This window comes from Quercus robur, chromosome 10 (assembly GCF_932294415.1).
Source record: "Quercus robur chromosome 10, dhQueRobu3.1, whole genome shotgun sequence".
Taxonomy (NCBI): domain Eukaryota; kingdom Viridiplantae; phylum Streptophyta; class Magnoliopsida; order Fagales; family Fagaceae; genus Quercus; species Quercus robur.
Window position 1 is genome coordinate 52981094 of NC_065543.1, and position 20845 is coordinate 53001938.

Genomic DNA, 20845 nt, shown 5'->3' on the forward strand with positions numbered 1-20845 from the left:
TATGATTTTAAAAGTTCAGTGTTTAATTAGAAACTAGCAAAACTTTAAGATTTAACTTGCAACAATATGAGACTTTGAGGTTTAATTTAAATCTTTTGAAACTACCCATAGAAAATAGTCATTAAAGTATAGTTTACCCGAACATATGGCCATGCTTGTTTTTTTTGTTGTATCAAGTAAGGAAACAAAATGATGTTTTCTAATATGCTTTCCATGTATTAAAGAGAAGTACACGAGCAACATATTGAAGGAGATTAGCTTATACCACTTTACTAGCATATTAGTTTCAATCCTACATTGAATATTTCCCATTACTTGTAATCCTACGTAGGTATTGGGTTAATGGAAAAAAAGGGACAATGAAATGTACGAAACACTCATAGAAAGCACATGTACAAAGGCACTCTTTTTTTTTTACATGGAAAACTCTAATTGAATTGATGGAAGAAACTACAGGCACAAGCCAGTCGATTCTCTCACTATTATATTTCATATAGTTCAATTACAAGTCTTCCTTCCCTTTTATAGAAGAAAAGGAGGGGAAGGTAGATTTCAAGTGTTCAAATTTTGTTGGCTATAGGCACTGTTGCATACAAACAAATTTCTTCATTTCTCAAACATACTTGGAGTGCATGGCACTGTAAACTTTTGAGTGCACAATGAGGCATGCCCATATGAAGGGAAATGCCTTTAATTCCTACTGAACTTAGCAAGGCGAAGTCCCAACTCCCATGCCTTTTTAGCCAAGGTAGTAGTTGGTTCAGCAATGGCACATGAATAAGTTTAGCCAACTCCTCATTCATACACCATTGCAATTGCTCCTCTAGCCTTAAAAGTTCAAAAAAATTTGCAATCCATGCTTCTATAAGAAATTAAAGGGTGACACTTGAAACATATATAAGTAAATCAGTTTGCAATAATGTCTTGCAACACTTATATTCGTGATGCTAATACATACACCGAAGTATCAGCTACATGGATCTGTTCTTCTCACAGCTCCCCTTTGAATCATCAATTTTGGAGTGCCAGAATTATATTAAACCTTTCATGACCATAAGCCTTACACAAGCAACATTCATAATTCTGCTCATTCTTCTCATTGATGAAAATCAAGAAGAATTGTGGGAAAAGACTTCTATTGGAATCTTACCAAAAATCAAGATGTCATAAGTATGCAATGAACTGGCCTCAACAAGAACCCCTTTCCAAAAAGAGAACAAGAACAGAACTGCTTTAAGTTTGATCTAATATGTGGGAGTTGTTGAAACCAGCCTTGATTATTCAACAAAAGATTGAAGAAAAAAAAAGGAAAAGAAAGGAAAGAAAGGACTCAAAGGATTTCATACTTGAAAGTGCGAAGATGCAAAGGTAGTGTTGTGGGAACAGGATGGAGGGCATGGTTATCTTGGGGTGGTGGGGGGAGGGGGTGCTGTCATTAATACAATTTCGATGATACTTTCTCCTAGATCTCCCTACCTCATTTCTCCCACCAAGCAAACACCAAGTTGTGCAAAGTATAAATTGAATTGAGTACACCTTTGCATCTATAAAAAGAACAGTAAGATAGCTACATAGCATTCCACCTTGACATATTCACATGGACAATTGGACATTAATTAAGTTAGAAAAAATTCATGATCAAATCCATACTCAATTTGTCTGAAGGGAAACGCTTTTCTTCCTATCAAATTTCAGTGCTGAAAATGAGGACCACATATGGGCTGTGGCCATTCTTTCAATTGCTCTAGGAAGTCCAGTCTTGAACAAAAGTAAATAGTAAATGCACTTAAGCCATGCAACAAAAAAAGAAGCATAGGACATTATATCATTGTTTGAATCACCTATTAAAAAATATGCCAAGAAATACATGTCAACTGGAAAAACATGCAGAATGACACGGCACAATGAAATTAATATGGGAACTTAACTGGTCGAGTAGAACTGATATAGGTGGCTGACTACAAAACTTGACTTGTAAACTTTTCCATGCCTCCTTTGGAAGTATTAATTCGTAAATCTATGGGAAGCTTGATGAAAACATTGAGGTGACTGTAAAAAACCCAATCAGACAGAATTATAAGCATCAAAGAAGGCAAGAAATCCTTTATTATTTTTCTCATCTTCTATAAGTATTAACATTATTTTCAATATTTACAAAGAAAAATCATTTTCAATATTAATAGATTTTTTTTTTTATTAATTTAAAATAAACATTATTTGTCACCAAAAATGAAATTAAAAAGAAATGCAAGTAAAATCAAGAGCTAGTCAAGTAGAACAAATACCTGATTATCAAAGGGGGTTGCATCGCCTCAAGATGAAAATGGAGAGAAAATCTTTAATCTATATTAATTTGGTGTGATTTGTTTCAAATATAATATGAAAATAGGGGCTGAACCTAACTAGCTAGCGCTAACCATTGATTTGGCCACGGTGATAACAGATTTTCAACAAACATAACCAGTCTTGAAGCTGGAGTTGGTTAAGCGAAAATGAAGACTATCAATTGAAATGACATGTGATTCAGTTTTGAAAAGTTGTTGAGGCAGTGATTTTGCCAGACACTATCCTGATGTTGGCTTGAATGAAATTGATGAAACCTAAGAGAAATCAATTACTAAGGGTTCGTTTGGATGGAGGGGGGAAGGAGGGGGAGTAAAGTAGAGTTGGCTGATAATAGGCTAATTTGGGCTAAATTTACTCTACCCTACTCTGCTCTACTCCCCCTCCTTCCTCAATCCAAATGGACCATAACTTCTCTATAGTTCTAGCCCTTAGCCTCTCTGTATAACCTTTATTTCTCACAAAATTTGTAAGTCAAATATCCATATTGAAGAGCTAGAGAGAGGCCTAAAACCCTAAAACTAAAACCTTCTCATTCTCTCTACCCCCTCCCTCTCAAATTGCCAAATTTTATGAGAGGATATTCAAATCATCATGCACATTGAAAGCTTCAGAGTTTTCTAGCGTGTGTTGGTGCTGGAAATCATTGGAGAGCAATCCCGAATCTACAAGAGGCCTTGGAGTGATCAAGGAGACTTAAACATGCGGTTGGCAGCTCAAATTGCAAATCCAGTGACTAGAGAATAGAAAGAATTCAAATAATTGGTTGCAAACTTGGAGGACTCAAGTACATTGCTACTTCATAGCTTGGAAGGCTTTGTATTGATTTATTGCAATTATTTTATCTAGTGGATTGTTTGGTGTAGTGGCGCCTTAGAGAGGTTTTTCTGCTTTGTTCTCAGGTCTTCCTCTTTATAAACACTTTGGGGGGTTATTGTGGGTTTTTGGCTTTGTCATTTGGATTATTATTTATTTTTTTTTGATAATCTGCAATTTCATTAAAATGAAAAAGGAAGAACATACTGGGGAATCTCCCTTACAGACAGCCTCAAGAGAGGGAGGGAGATTTCCTTTGGAAAAACAAAAGGGGTGAATGGAGTTCAAAGCAAATTTTGCAGTTTCATGTGCTGCAGAATTATAAGTCCTCCGGACCCAACAAAATTATAAAAACTTGAAACTAGCAGTTAAACTACAGATGTTACTAATGGTTGTGCTTAGAGGCCAGCTTGGGATAATATCAGGGTGAGTCAGGGGGTCGAAGCACATTTTTGCATCCCCTTCGAAGATGACTTAACTCCATCTCTCTTGGATAGCTGTGCACAGCCCACTGGAGAGCCGGGCTTCAACTTGTGAAGGAGAACAGCGGTGATGCTCTTTACCCCACATGAATAAGACTTCCCCATTTATGTTTATATCCATGCATGCTTTTGTCAATTGGCTAATCACTTAAACAATTGGGCTTTAAATTCTTTAATTAGCTTAAAATTTACTAAGTTGTAATTAAAAGGGATGTTACTCTCACCTAGCCTGGAGACTCAATGAGTCAATTGTTTGGAGACTCGAAGAGAACTATGTGGTGCTTCTGCAGCAGTAACTACTCTAGAAGGAACTTTCACCCTCCAAAACTTTTCCAAGTGAAGGCATGACTTCCTCCGGTCGTTAGGGCTCTATAATAATATGTCCCTAATAGGCTAATACTACTTATCAACAACATAGTTGATTGGAGCTTGTCTGTAGACTATATTTAAGGTCTAGTTATGTAATTGGGGGAGAAATTTAGTTTACTCCTGCCACATAACCTGACAGATAGAGTTGAACCTACTTATACTTAAAAAAATCAGACATTTATAAAAGTCCACTATTTTGTTCTTACACCATCTTGATTTGAAGTGATGACCAGAAAATCCAGAGTTCCCACCTACAGAATTCTGAAAATTCAGGCACAGAAAGTTCAGATATCAGAAATTTTTATAAATCATGCCAATCTGATAACCGGATGAGGAATCCACACATCACAGTTAGACTATGGAATGTTGTAAGATAACTCTATAGGGATTAATTTTGCATATTTGCCCAGATTTTAACCATGTTTCACATAAAAAATGGCACAAAATTGCTAGTACAGTCTAGGAATCCCATGATTAGGTTGGAAACCATGCAGTGAGGAATTATAAACGAAAATTACGTAGTTTTGGAGTTTCTTGAATTCAGACTGGGATATCAAATGTAGTACTCAAATCATTATGATAGTTTGTGATTATCCCAAAAAATCTCATACATTATGTTATTTTGATAAGAATTATTTTTAACTTGAGGAATGCATTCAACTCTGAGTGAAGCCTAACGTAGTATAAAAATATGTCATTGTATCAGCTTAATAACTAAGCCTTCTTTTGTTTAAAATATTGAAGAACTTTTCCCCATTCTACTTCTATGAAAAACAGCTCCTAGATTATCATTACTAAAAGAAAGCACCTAAAAAAGGGTCAATGGAATATGCAGCTGGAAATTATTAACTTACAGCCCATGTAAAGACCAAGGTGACATCTGCAGAAGTCCTTCCTTTATTAGACAACTGAAGAAGGCATAAAGCACTACCTTAGAACTGTGGCGACGTGATCAATTCTAATATAAATGAAATTTCTTGCATTCTCTTTCGTACCGTATAAGTAAATACTGATACTGGGAAACTGCTCTCCTTATAATTGTGGGGAATAAAAGGTGAAATTTGGCGAGAAACAATTGTAAGCTCTGGATCAGGTTCACCTGCTTTGGCAAATCAATACGAAATACAGAATGTTGTAAGTGATATCACAAGTTTGAACTGTTTCCAGTGGGAGCAAAAATTTTACCCTCATAGGTTGTCCAAGCCCTTGGAAACAAAGCATGGTATGTACACTTCTCGCCATTCAAAATCCAATCCCAAGTTTCAATACCAGAAGCAGTGTCATCTCTACATAGTGATTGACAAAGCAATAATGTGATGTCTCACTCATGGTTTTGGATGGCATATACTAATTTCAAAAAAATTAGAGAAATGCAAGTCCTGGATAATACGTTACTTACTTGGGTACCTTTGAGCTTTCAGTGCATAATACACTTGAGAATTTTCCACCATTTGGGCGTGAAACAAAAACCTAAATGAGTAAAGGAAACCTAGAGATTCACTACTGCTTGATAAGAAGTACTAAAGATAAATCTATAGCATTTTTATTCATTCAACCAAAAAATATAATTTTGAAAGAAAAAAGGACAAAGTTTGTTCATGGTAAAATTCAACAGCATGGTGTTAACATACATATAAAACCTAAGTGCAAATGGATAGATGCATAGTTGCTGGCTAATTGATTCCTTCTTTTCCAGTGATTGGTGGATTAGTTTATGCCATTCTCATTTGCCATTTCACTAATTTTACTAATATCCACTTGTGCTTATCTTGTTTGGAGTAATAGTGATAACATAAGGGATAAACTGTCCTAATAATCTATTCAAATCTGTAAATGATCTTCTAATCACCATATCTGAGCTTGTCCAACAAACTTCACTGTTCCAAATAAAAATTATTCTTCTATGTCATACCAATTAATATCTCACAGAAATATTTTCAGCAACTAGTGGCACTTCTAGGGAACAGTTGAAAGCGTTGAAACTGGCCTATGTAGCTTCTTCCAATGCTTCCTGCACTAAAATCATGCTTTCAAACATAAAAATGATATTGGAAGAACAAAACAAAATAGCTGTATTCATATATGCTTGAACTACTAGATAATTGCAGTTCATTTCAAATAATAATAGCTGATAAAATTTCTGATTCACTAAATATATAAAAATGTACAGTGTCCAACATCACTTAACAGCATATGTCTATTTTCAGTTGCAAAAATTTGATCACATACCCAATACCACCTAAAGTAACACCATGATGACCTGCAATGGTGCGCCTATTGAAAAAAATCAAATATTGCCATCTGATTGAAGGACAAGTGGTTGTAAGAGAATAGGGGGAAAAATCACCAAATTCCTAAAGAAGAAATCATTTGAGGTAAGATATATCACTCTTCCATTTGCTGCTTCTTCCTTGGCATGATGGAATAATCTAATGCCTATAGGAGCCTTCAAAACCACATAACAATAATGAAAAAGATTATAATTTGATATCTACTCTTCTCATCCAGTGACTTAACTTCTCTATGGTATTAATTGGATTTCAATTTAATGATATAAGGTGTGACTTTATCTAATGTTGTTTTGACCGCACGATACATCATTTAGTTGGAGAATAAAGCATGTAGCAAATGCTATTGGCAAAATTTGCTCTATAGCACAATTTTAGAAAAATATTAAGAGAATAGCACACAAATAAAGTTATGTAGTTATGTAGCACATTTTTGGAACTCGAGTTTAAACTCGAGTTCCAACTCAAACTCAAACTCAAGTTTGACAAAAGTTCTAAGCAGTACTAATTGGAACTCAAGTTTGTCAAACTCGAGTTCCAAAAAATGTGCTACATAACTAAATAATTTTGTCTGTGTGCTATGCTCCTAAATTTTTTCTAAAAACGTGCTATTTGGCAAATTTTGCCGTCTACTATTTGCGGATTAATATATAAGCCCATATGCAAATGGGCTAAAGCTAGCGCCTCTTAACTTGCATATGAATTTTGAAAAGGTTCATAACATATAATGATCTCAAAAGAACAGTGATTCAAATATATTATCTTAATGAAGTGCAGAAAAGCATCCATTGAATATTATATATGCAATATGGACGCTTATGATTGCACCCATAGCAAAGTCCACCGAAGATGCAAAATAAAACTAAATTTCAGTTGATTATAATATTTAATTGCTTATGCAGATTCTAACACAGTAAAGCTCATTAACAAAGTTATTGATATTATACACCAGTTCTAGCATAAACTCAAAAAGCCATTTAACTATGGATTATTGGAGGAGAAAGTATCTCTTATATAACTGGAGATCTAAGTACTAACACCCCAAAATCCTCGACGTGTCTGTGTCTGACATGGGATTGCTAGGGACAATCCTATCTTTTGCATGTGTCCTGGTATGTGAGAAGGAAATTTTTTTTTTTTTTTTTTTTTTTAACTCTGATTTTATGTAGGCGTTTATTTTGAAAACTTAAGATAAACACAAAAATACACCTAAAAATAAACATAATATACCTAAAGATATTAATTATTTATTTATTTATCATATCTTAATGGTGTTGTATTCTAATTTTTCAAGAATTTTTGTGTTGGAGAGTGGGGATGCCAGGCATTCAAGACTAACACTTTTTATTTTTATTTGAGCTAATAATATGCAGGCTCACAGTGGACTTTGTTTTACATGACTAATCCACTCATCATAACAAACTCTTCTATTTTTTTTTTTTATAGAAGGTGAAGGAGATGAACTCAACCAAGCTTCTTCTCAACAACAACAACAACCAAAATAAAATAAAATAAAATAAAACTCAACAAAGCTATATCCCTATATCACAACTTTACTCCTGAGGCCCAAAAAGAAAAGGCTTAAAGATGGGGGAAAACTGCTCTTATATGGTCTAATTAAGTTCTGAGATATGGTCTCACAATAAAACCCACTAAGAAAACTGGATCAGCATACTTAGATTCAATCCAACGTTAATTTGGGCCATTGAAATATATGCTACAATCGAAGGCAAGCCTAGGCCCAAAACAAAAATGGAAAGTGATACATTTTGAATAGAACTAGATTTTGAGTAACACTTACAGAGTTGGCTTTCCTTAGATGGTACAGAGCTTCATTCCTAAAGCTTGTAATTTCTATGATCTGCAGCGAGTCTCCCAATTTAATCCTTGACTAAAGACCTTGATTCTAAAAGGTTTATTAAGAGAAAAGGTTCAATCAAGTATCAAACCAGATGTGTTCCACTCCCTAATGGCTTCGTTTCTATTGCATAGATCCACACCACAGCACAAGTTAAGCTTAATAAATTATTTTTTTAAATTGGGTGTTTTTTTTTTTTTTTTTTTTATGGCCTATGTTCACTTAGAAAACCCTTGAGAGTTACATCTTATTTTATGAGAGTGCAGTACATCTGTATTACAATGATCCCAACATGGGTATATATAGGAGGCTAAATTCTAAACTAACCATAAGCTAATTATGTTTAATAGACTTCTAGACTTTTAGTACAAGTAGAAGACTTGGTTTGCACACAAAATAAAATTGAGCTTAAGTGTATGGCCTAATATATCTCTAACATTTGTTTTTGTGTTTTTTGCAGTGGAATTGACAGAACTTTGTTGGCCATCTAAAAATGCAGGTTTGAATTGTTTGCTGCTACAAAGCTCATGCGTCCAAATGCAAGGAACCTAAGCACCAAAAGACAACAAGGTATGTATAGATGGCAACCGCTTTATGTTATTGGAAATTAAGGACCTTCATTATTCATAGATTAGGACAAATAGCAATGACTTTTCTGTATCAAAATTCATTATGATCCGTAAAAATAGCCACCGATTCTTTTAACTTAGACGCAACTATGATTGCACTGAAGATGAAGTACTGAAGTCTGATGATGACTGCCACATGCAACTTTCAAACCCTTAATAGTTCTTTCATCCATATTGCATCCATAATGATCTCAACAGAACAGTGATTCAAATATTATATCTAAATAAATTTCAGAAAAGCATACATTGAATATTGAATATGCAATATGCAGTACTGAAAGCTGACCGTTGCAAAATAAAATAAAATTTCAATTGATAGTAATATTTAATTGCTTATGCAGATTCTAACACAGTAAATCTTACTAACAATGCAATTGATATTATACACCAGTTCTAGCATAAACTCCAAGCCATTGAACTATGGATTATTGGAGGAGAATGTATTTCTTATATCACTGGAGATCTAAGTACAAATAACTCCAAAATCCTCGACATGTTTGTGTCTCATGCCAGGGACACTCATATCCATTAGCATGTGGCCTGGTATGTGAGAAGGAAAAATATAATTTTTTTTTTTATTTTAAAAATTTCCTTTGATTTTATATAGGCGTTTATTCTGAAAACTCAAAATAAACACAAAAATACACCTAAAAATAAACATAATATACCTAAAGACTAACACATTTTATTTTTATTTGAGCTAATACTATGCAGGCTCATAGAGGACTTTGTTTTACATGACTAATCCATTCATCAAACCAAACTCATTTAGTTTTATTTTTTATTTTTTTAGAGGGTGAAGGAGATGAACTCAATAAAGGTATATATCTATGTCACACATTGATTGTGTGTGTGTTTAGTGTCTCTGGTTATATAATATAGTATAAACCCTATTTAAAAAACTAATATTACTATTTTTGTATGTGTTATAATAAGTATTACTGGTTATTCTATTTAAAAAAAAAAAAAAAAAACTCCTGAGATGACCACTGATTAAACCGCTGCACTTACAAGCAACGTTTCCAAGGCCCAAAAAGAAAGAACTTAAAGATAGGGAAAAAACTGCTCTAAGTTCTGATATGTAGACCTCACAAGAGAACGCACTAAGAAAACTGAATCAACGTCCTTAGATTCAATCCAACATTAATTTGGGCCAATGACAAATATGCTAGAATCGAAGGCATGCCTAAGCCCAAAACAAAAAGGAGGGAAAAATAGTGTAAAGCTAGAGTTGGTGATGACGCTGCTTGGTTCCTAAGCCATTGTGAATCCAAAATTTTGAGTAACACTTCAGAGTTGGCTTTCCTTAGATTGTACAGAGCTTCATTTTCTAAAGCTACAATTTCTATCTTCAGTAGTGAGAGAGAGATAAGGTTGCATCAACCAGATGTGTTTCACTCCTAATGGCTTCGTTTCAATTGCATAGATCCACACCACAGCACAGGCATAGCTTAATAAATTATTTGCTGAAACTGGGTTTTTTTTTGTTTGTTTTTTGCTGAGTTGACAGAACTTTGTTGGCCATCTAGAAATACAAGTTTGATTTGTTTGCTGCTACAAAAGCTCATGCGTCTAAATGCAAGGAACCTGAGCACCAAAAGGGAAAAAAGGTATGTATATTTGTATACAAGGCAACTGCTTTATGTTAATGGAAATTAAGGACCTTATTCATAGATAAGACAAATAGATTGACTTTTTTAGTATTATGAATTATGATCTGTAAAAATAACCACAGATTCTTTTAACGATCTATTCAGGCTCATCTCTTGCTGACAAACCAAGAGATGTAACGAAATTCCTGAGGCCTCAATTCCATTAGGAAACCACTGCCATGGCCTAAACAGTGAGATCAAGTTTTTCACACATGCATGCATGCCCTTCAACAATCTCATCAAATGATCAAAATACCAATCACATAGGCAACTATTTCAACCACCAAATTCTGACCATAATTTAACCCATAAGCAACAAAATAAAGGTACAACCATTAAGGTATGATAGAGGACAGTTATAGCAAGTACCAACACCTTCGAAATTCATAGTACAACATTAGTCTCAAAGTATAGGCAAAATATTATAAAATTTTCCAGTCCATCTCAGTCCATATCATTTCAACATAATTCCTACTGTCCTAGATTTATATAATTCATTATTTTTATTATTAATTTTCCAAAACTCTCCCTCTTTTTTACCTCTTCATCTCTCCACCTTTCTACCTTAATATCATTTTTTCTCTACCTTTTTGTCTTCCTTTATTTTGACTCTTCTTATTCTCGACATCTTACTATAAATTTGACATTTTCCTTTTCATTATATGCATAGTTTTCTCACACAAAAAATGTTACTTCTCTCTCTCTCTCTCTCTCTCAATTTGTTTTTCATTTTTTGTTTGATTTTTTTTTTTTTCATTGCATCAATTCTTTAGGTTGATGAATTTTTATGTTTGTGGGGCCCAATAATTTGTGGCCCTAGCCCATTTATTCATTGGGACCCAAGGCCCGAGCCGAGGAAGGTTATAACCCAGGATAGGTAATACAAGTACAAAATAGTCTTGGGACATAGCCGAGGACGATTCAGTCCTCGGCATGTCCGAGGTCCCCCTGGAAGGAAGGACAAAAACGGTATAGGAACAGTTTGGAAAAAATCTAAAAATATCTATGTCAATAGGGAAGGATACGCTGGATATTTTAACGACCAAGGATAAAGGGAAAGCTGCCCTTACTGCCATTCAATACTCTGCACCTGACAGAGCCATACCTTTCAGCTTTTACAACTACCCCCAACCACTCTAGGTATGGGTTGATGGGACAAGTATCAGTCTTGGAAAGGTCGATCCTACACGTGGACGTTGGATAAAGGATACAGGCCAGTATAAAAGGAAAAGTAAGGATCCAAAGGAAGAGGCTGGGAAAAATGGCAAAAAACTAGAGCCTCCCAGCCCGCCTCCAGGAGAAAGACTCCTAGGGCGCCCACGATTTAATTATGTATGAACACCACGAAAAACCCACCGTCTGGTGACTAAGGCCTAGCCTTTCAAACCCACGCTCTATAAATGATATTGTTTGGGCCTTTTTACGCGCGAATCCAACACTATTACGGGTCGTTACAAATCGTGTCCTTACAATGTTAATTAGAATTCTATTTTTGGTTGATGCAATTTATTTTTGTGTTTTAAGTTGTTATCTTTTATATTCTTTTTAATTAAATATTATCCTACTACATTATGCATATAGTATATAATAATATAATATTATTATATTACATAGAATGACTTGGATAATTTGATGTTTATTGCTATATAGTTTATTTTTGCTCTTTTTTCCCCTCATCTTATTTTATTCAACATTTAAATTCAGTCACATCCTCCATACTATTAAATTATGCGACACAAATCAAGAAAATAGCTAGACACAAACCTGCCTTCCTTTACCATACCTTGGGAGAATCAATATATTTGTGTCTAGCTATAATTTATAATTTATAATTTAGATAGTACCCTTTGAATGTGATTAGGCCCATAGGCATTAAGGAATTGCAACAATTATCTCCTTCGTGATCCCTTCTTTACTCTATTCTTTGTATGAGAATATACATTGAACAAGACGGGGGAAAAGGTTATTGTATGAGAAGATAATCTACGTTGTTTACGAACGCGTCGCCAGCAGCTGGGGGCATGTTATTCCAAGAAATATTTTTACGAACTTGGGCATGAGTCTCTGCCTCATGCTGGAACATCTTAACCAACTCTTCCAGCTCCAACGTCCTAACTTCAACCTGTTCCTCAGCAACCGGCCCTTTCAACCCAAGATAAATTAGTCCAACTACAATTAACAGAACTCCTACGCAAAAGAGGATGGCTGCAAACAAACCAAATGCGTATGGGGTATTCTCTGATCCCGGAATTCCATCAACGTTGATCCCAAATAGCCCAGTGATAATAGAAAGAACAAGGCTACAACCCCCAAAAACAGCCAGATTATGCGTTACTCGAAGGCTTTTATCCTGAATTATTATTTACAAAAAGTTGAGAAACTTAATGTCAATATAGGAAGGGATAGATAAAGTGATTCGGCACATTAAATATCACCTAGAAATTTAGAGGTTTCAGCGTAGATTGTGATTCTTTCTGTCTACACAAACCTGCAACCATGCACGAACAGTACTTTGCATCACATCTTGAATGGTAAACAGGCGGCCATGAACAGCTTCTTGCTCCTCAATCATTTCTCTTGTACTTCTTCTGATTCCATCTAACAAGCTTTTTGCTGCATTTCCTCTCAAATGTTGGAGAAGCTCAAATACAATCTCCTCCCTTGCATGAAGTGACCACTTAACTCTGATCACCTGTATAAGGAATTGCAAAATTATAGATTGCCCCATCTTCGTACCCATGAACTTCAGTGGCAGGGTAACCTTCCAAGACTCAGACAAAATGCAAATAGTAATACTAGGTGGCCTTAATATGCTAAATATTAAAAATTACTATTAGTAGCCTGTTCCACTTGAACAAGGAATGGAATTTCCAAGGTTAGAGAAATAAGGAGACAGTGCATGAAGTTTGCTTCTCCAAATATACACAATTAAGCGATATAGGCAAGAAAGAATTGTTAAAAGTAAGATATCAATGCAAATGAGAACTGATGCAAATCTTCATGGAGTGTTAAATAAGTAAATCTTAGATTCATCTGAGTGTAAAAAAAATGATAGTACTAGAACTCCATGAAAGAGAACCAGAAACTAATCACCACTCCCCTCCTCCTCCTCCTCCTCTCTCTCTCCATTGACCAGAGTATGTTGAGTGGAATGCCTCCATTCCCATCCCATCCTTTATGATCTCAGATTCTTCCAAAGTAACTTCAGTTTGGTGTTGTTACTCCGATATTTGATTCATCATAAAATCACCAACAATCACAAGGGCTCATAAAGGCATATATTTTATGTAAGTCTAGAATCAAAAAGATCGAATGGCCTCTTTATTCCTTTATCCGGTAGAGCACCTCCTGAATATACAAATCTATTTATCTGTAGCTTGGAAGTCACAGGCATTTTAATCATTGTCAACATACGCTCCATAGCTGTGATGCATTGCTTAGCTGGGCTACTCCCAATTGGAAAGAAAGAAAGTCTATGGTGATTCTACTTGAAGTTTCTTGGGCTGCACATCCATACCATATATGGTTGGAGAAGTGTTTGAAGGATATAAAAAGTGAGAAATCCTTATTCAACATCATCTTCTTGGATGTTTGGTGCCCATTATCTAATAATGAAAAAGTGTCCAAGATACAATGCAAAACAGAGATTACTCTTAACCTTGGATTGGAAGATCCTATTATGTATCCTGGTCCAGTGATTGTTTCTGATCTGATTGGATTCAGCTTCCACTTAGCTAGGAAGATTGTTTCTGTAACCCTTAATGTTTCAGATTGATCTGGGTTTATTTCTGTTTGATGGTGTTACAGGGAAGCCTCTATTTCTAAGTTTAATCTATTGTTCAAAATGTAAGTTTTTTATTTATCCCAACAGAAACGTAGTGATTTCATTGACTGCAATCACATAGAAACAAATAAGAAAATAAGAAATGAAAGGATCTCTTAAAAATCTCATTTAAGAAATTGACTTTATGACTTAGCAGATCATGACTTATCAAAATTCCATACATATCATATCCCAGCTGGGCATACTGGTGGAAGATTCTCTGCTAGTGTGTCCATTCTAGCAAGGAGAAGTGACATAACTGCCTTGATAACTTTCTGATTTCTTGGTTGAGAATTATACTAAAGAGATGCATATCTTCTTGGTTTCTCCTGTTAAATAGGGAAAATATTGGTCACCATTGTAGTATATCAATGTTGTGGAATGAAAGAATTGGTTTCAAAATAGCGAGGTACAAAACCTGTTCATGAACTTCAATTCAATCTCATCAGCAGCCCCAAAAATGTCCTTACAAAATAGCCTATAAACAAATTAAACACGAAAGTTGTCCAGAAAAATTGAAATGTTGAAAGTTGTAAAATAACAAGTATACAATAGTTATGATATCATGTATGATGAAAAAGAATATGACTCAAAGCTTGACATGGGAAAATTGACAGATATTTTAGAATACCTATTAAAGAATAACACCCAATACAAGGATAAAAGCATAATGTGAATAACAATAACTAAAGTTACATGTGTCATGTGTCTGGCCCTATGCACTTCATGCGTGTTTGTATAAGTAATATGTATATATCTCCACACACACAGATTTTCTTTGTATTTGTATGATTTATGGAAACACCATCACACAAACTTTACAAAGAGATTACTTCGGCCATTATTTTATTTAGTGTTTTTGAAATTCATCCTTGAAGACATGTAATTAATATCCTATCTGAGAATAGACATGGATGCGCTAGCCAAATTGTTTGAGAGATATGTGAATGGACAATTGTCAAGACTCGAGAGACAGATGGCATAGGCTTCCTTTAGTGGGAGATGTCACAAATTTGTTTTTCATTTTTGGACAATGGTTGGTTTATCCTTGGTGTTTAATACGAAATGGACTAATTGAAATGCCTAAACAAGGCCTCAATGAGAAGTAAATAATGATTAAAGATCCATGAAAACTTTCAGCAATTATATCCGTTTCTACGTTCTGATTTGTATCTTTACCATGGCAGTCCCAAGCCAAGGCAAAAGAGAAGAAAAGTCTTGTAAAGTAGATGTTCATCTCACTTATGGCATCTAAAATATTTGTGACCGTGTAGCTAGAAAGAAAAGGAAAAAATGAATACACATCATTCAAAGGTAGGCATGCTTCTATTGCTCTCAGAATATAAACAATAATAGTTGTCCATGCATTAGTTACCTATTATCCCAACGAGAAAGACGGCAAGCTAGATGTGCTATGACTTCATGCACTGTTCTTGGCGCATTATAACCTCCAGTAGAAAGAAGCTCCTATCAAAAAAGCAGTGCACCAAATATATAAAGCAGTAATGAAGTAAACAATAATAGTTACATGCATTTTCAACTAGGGACAGATTATGAAATTTTCATGGGGAGGGCCAAATGGAATAAATCTGTTTGAAGCAGTATGTGGATAATTTGTCAAAAGCTAAGAGTAGTCAAAATTGTTAGTGATCAAATATTGACTTTGCAGCCTCCCTATATGCATTGCAGTTATCAGGAAGTTTTGTGCTTGCCAAGACCGGAGTACAATGGGGATTTCATCCTCATCAACAAAAGGATCACCTGGTGACTGTCCCAATAGCTCAAATAACAGTCCTCCAGCAACTCTAACTGGTACCTGAATAATAGCATAAAGTATAATAAATCATCCAACACAATCGGAGTCCATAAAAAGAGTCGAAGGCCGAAATCCAGTGACTTTTGAACCACTTTTTCATAAGAACAATTACAACAAACTATTCTGTTTTAGTTATTATGAAGTGACCAATAAACGCTAAACAACAAGCTTAACTACAGTACTTGATCCTATAAATATAGTAAGAACCATTAATGTAACAGATGACTGTAAAAACCAAACACCATCAAACTGACTGTCAATGGAGGACTCTGGTGTACAAGATTACCCCTCATGACATTTCCATCAGATATTCTTTGAATATAGTCAAACTACAAAAATTTTACATTTGCATCCTTCATCTTTCCATAGTCCTTTAAAACAATTCAAACCAAGTTCAGAAGTCAGGCCAATTGTCCTCGTATGTGACTTAATACTTGTGGTTTTTATGTTCAATTAAAGAAGATTAAGGAATAGAAATCTTTTTTTTTTTTATAAGTATTAAGGAAAAATCATAACAACTTCCAATCTTAAGGACCATGAAATCTTTAATGTTCACAATGTAAGACTATTTAAACATAGGGGCACCCCACCATATGCATACATACATATCCAAGGGCATGCAACAAAGGCTGTGATTTGTATTTTCTTCCTATTTCCTTCTCATCATAACCACATAAGATTTGACCATCAATGATTTGAGTGATCACTACAACTCAATTTAAATCACCAAAGCTCTATAAATACTAGGTTCAGCAACTTGAATAATTACTAAAGTTTAGCTTCATTATTTCTATTTTATTATTAATAGCTCATCGTGTAATTATAAGAAAAACTACACAATCAATTATTCCAAGTTTACTTCTAGATTTTTCAGATGCCAGGCTAAATGTCTCATTGTGAAACAACAATGGACATTAACTTTTCAACTATAAGTAGTGTTTGCCAAAAAGATCATCTTCAACTTCCCAGACACTTTTATCTAATGCACAGTCATGCAGTCACATATTTAAGACTTTTACTGACAACATAAAGAATCTTAGATCCATAATGCAACATAAAATAATCTAAACCCCTGGCTCATCCCAAAATAAAATTTTCATACTCAGCCTCCCCTAGAAGATAAGCATAAGTAATGTAAATTTATTAACAGTTGATCACTCTTTATCTGCATCAGTCTCCAGATATTGATCATGACTTCATGTTAATGATAATGTGTTACATGCTATTCTGGACATGGGTCAAGTAATTAGTGAAAAAAACAAATGAGATACTTTAGGGTACATTGGGAATTAAGGGAGATAGGGGGAAGAGGATAGGAGAGGGGACGGGAAAGGTAGAAGGAATTTACTAATTTTCTGCCATCCAAACATAAGGTACAAGGAAATCAACCTCATAAAGAAGGTGTTTCATCCGCTCACTAATCAGGCGACTTTCATCTTTTAAGGCTAAACTAACAGCAGGATGTAACCACTGAGCCATGCTTGAATGGAGGGGTGAGCTGCATACACATGAAACCACCATATAGGCCCTGCTGGATGCTCCCAGTAGGGAGCTGCTAAATCTGCAACGGTTGGGTCAGCTTCATCATCCATGGACTCAAACTGACACAAGGTAAACTTCGCATCTACTTGCAAATTTTGGACAAGTTCTGAAATTCCTTATACACTCACATTTATACAACAGATCTGATGTCAACAATATATCATGGACAATAAATGGACCTTTATTCAAAATCCACTATCAGAGTTCGAAATTATCATTTAAATATCATATTACTTATGAAAGTGAATCTTTATCTTATTTAGATTCAACAGGACAGAGATAACGACACTGCACTATAAGATAGCAGTAAACGAACAAATAATTCAAGAACTATATATTAAACTTTCTCATAGCAAAACACCAACATAGTTTCTTACTTAAAGAAACAACTAACAAACTCGCCACAAACTTTATCACAAGCCTGAGCTACATAAGCTAAAACAACACATACATACAAAAGCATAAAATGCAAGTGACCTTTGCCCCCACCAAATCAGTAAGCAGTTCTTCCATCACCTTCGGTGATCATATCTTTGAATGCCCCACCACTTGGAATCATAGGAAGCACATGTTCTTGATGTGGTACAATCACATCTAACAAGTACGGGCCAGGAGTATCCAACATCTTCTGAATTGCCCCTCTTACATCTTCCTTCCTTGTCACACGAGCTGCAGGTATATCACAAGCCTCAGCAAACTTCAACATATTAGGGAAAATCTCACTCTCCCTAGAAGGGTCACCAAGATAAGTATGAGCCCTATTAGCCTTATAAAACCTATCCTCCCATTGCACCACCATACCCAAATGCTGATTATTCAACAACATGATTTTCACAGGAAGATTATCCACCCGAATCGTTGCCAACTCCTGCACATTCATAATAAAACTCCCATCACCATCAATGTCCACAACAACTGCATCAGGATTCGCCACAGCAGCTCCAACAGCAGCAGGCAATCCAAACCCCATCGCGCCTAAACCCCCGGAAGTCAACCACTGGCGTGGCCTCTTATACTTATAAAACTGAGCAGCCCACATTTGATGCTGCCCAACACCAGTACTTATAATGGCATTTCCATCAGTCAATTCGTCGAGCACTTGAATGGCATACTGTGGCGGAATCAACTCACCAAAAGTCTTGAAACCCAAGGGATTCTTCTCCTTTACTGCCTTCAACTCATCCCTCCAAGCCGAGAAATCAATCTTATCCTTGTTAGATTTCGCTTCTAACAAGTTATTCATCCCCTCCAATGCAAATTTCACATCGGCACACACCGAAACATGAGGCTGCTTATTCTTCCCAATCTCAGCTGAATCAATATCAATATGAACAATCTTTGCCCGACTCGCAAAAGCCTCAATCTTTCCAGTAACACGGTCATCAAACCTGACCCCAAATGCAAGCAACAAATCAGACTGATCAACAGCGTAATTCGCATAAACCGTACCGTGCATTCCAAGCATTTGAAGCGACAAGTCGTCTGATAAAGGAAACGCGCCGAGACCCATCAAAGTACTCGCCACTGGGATCCCAGTCAACTCAACAAACCGGGTTAACTCGGGGCTCGAATTCAAACACCCACCACCGGCATACAAGACTGGTTTTTTCGACTCGGAGATCAACCTTATGATTTGTTCCAACTGGGTTTGGCTCGGAGGCTTTGGTAACCGAGAATTATAGCCGGCCAATCCAATGGGTTGGTCCCAATCCGGCACCACAAGCTGCTGCTGAATATCTTTCGGGACATCAATAAGAACCGGGCCGGGTCGACCCGAAGTGGCCAAGTAGAAAGCTTCTTCGACAATCCGAGGAATGTCCTCCACATCGAGCACGAGGTAATTGTGCTTGGTGATGGAGCGCGTGACCTCCACAATGGGGGTTTCTTGAAATGCGTCTGTGCCAATCATTCGGCGGGGGACCTGGCCGGTGATCGCGACAATGGGGACGCTATCAAGGAGCGCGTCGGCGAGGCCACTCACGAGATTGGTGGCGCCGGGGCCGGAGGTGGCTATGCAGACGCCGGGGAGGCCAGAGGAGCGCGCGTAGCCCTCGGCGGCGAAGACGCCGCCTTGCTCGTGGCGAGGGAGGACGTTGCGGATTGAACTGGAGCGCGTGAGGGCCTGGTGGATCTCCAGCGACGCGCCGCCGGGGTAGGCGAAAACGTCCCTCACCCCTTGGCGCTCGAGGGCCTCGACGAGGACGTCGGCGCCCTTGCGAGGCTGGTCAGGAGCAAATCTGGAAACAAAGGGCTGTTGTTTTCCTGCTTCTTCTTGTTGATGCTTCTGCTTGGAGGGCAGTTTGGGTATTTGAGGAGTTGTGGCGGCTGGGGCAGCTGAGTTCGTTGTTGTGGCGGTTGATTTTGGGCGAGGGAGGGAGTTGGAGATGTGGAGGGTGCGAATGGGTTTGTGGGGAATGTGGGAAAAGGGGAGAGTGAATCCGGAAATGAGAGATTTGGATGACAAAGAAGAAGAATAAAGCTTACAGTTAGGAAAATTGGTGGCGGTGGAGGTGGAGGTGGTGGCAGCCGCCATTTCCGACTGTTTGGAAAAAACTCGTTTGAGAACAGAGATGGGGATGCAGCAAAATAAAAAGAGAGAGAGAGAGAGAGAGGATGTGGCTGGCTGGCGCTAAATATTAACGAGGCTGTAGTGATAGGGTTTTATAAATGAAGGGTTGTGGTGTCTTTTGCCTAAAATAACCATGGAATTTTTTATATTTTTATGGGTATAATAGGAATCTGATAAATTATATGGTCCAAAGATGGAAGATTCCCATGAATCCCATAAAAAAAAAAAAAAAAAAAAAAAAAAAGTGTTTTAAGTAAATTTTATAACCATACAAGCATTTCATCAAATTTGTAAAAGAAATGAAAAAATTAATAAAATTGTAGAGAAAGATAGACTCGTACCGATTATGTAAGCGTTCATAAGTCTAGAAGCTTTGGCCGCCCGCAATTATGCAAATTGGAGATCGATTACGAAAACTGAAACGCAATGCTAGTTATGCAAGCCGAGGAGTGCAACCATCGTGTATTTGGGGCTTTTTTTGGTGTGTGTGAGTAAGCCTGGGCCTTTATTTAATTGGGCCAGCCTCGGCCCGGACCAGATTCTTTTAATAAAAGGTTAGAAAGACAAAAATATAAAAGTATATATTTTATATTTACCCCATTTTTAAGTTTTAAGTTAATTAAATTATGTGGGTTCCAGTTAGCTCAACTGGTAAAGT

General features: G+C 36.4%; 1 protein-coding gene and 1 long non-coding RNA gene across 2 annotated transcripts; both read right to left on the minus strand.

Annotated features, from left to right (window-relative positions):
* Positions 1–1949: 1949 nt before the first annotated feature.
* On the minus strand, positions 1950–5918 carry LOC126702498 (uncharacterized). Its single transcript, XR_007647765.1, has 5 exons — positions 5410–5918; positions 5196–5296; positions 5006–5109; positions 4865–4918; positions 1950–4271 (listed from the first exon to the last, which is right to left on the minus strand). It is a non-coding gene; the product is annotated as an uncharacterized LOC126702498 (long non-coding RNA).
* Positions 5919–17925: 12007 nt separating this feature from the next.
* LOC126702606 (acetolactate synthase 3, chloroplastic) lies at positions 17926–20262 on the minus strand. The gene has a single exon (XM_050401354.1). It carries the CDS (start codon positions 20149–20151, stop codon positions 18112–18114), a length of 2040 nt encoding a protein of 679 aa, XP_050257311.1. The 5' UTR covers positions 20152–20262; the 3' UTR covers positions 17926–18111.
* Positions 20263–20845: the final 583 nt, after the last annotated feature.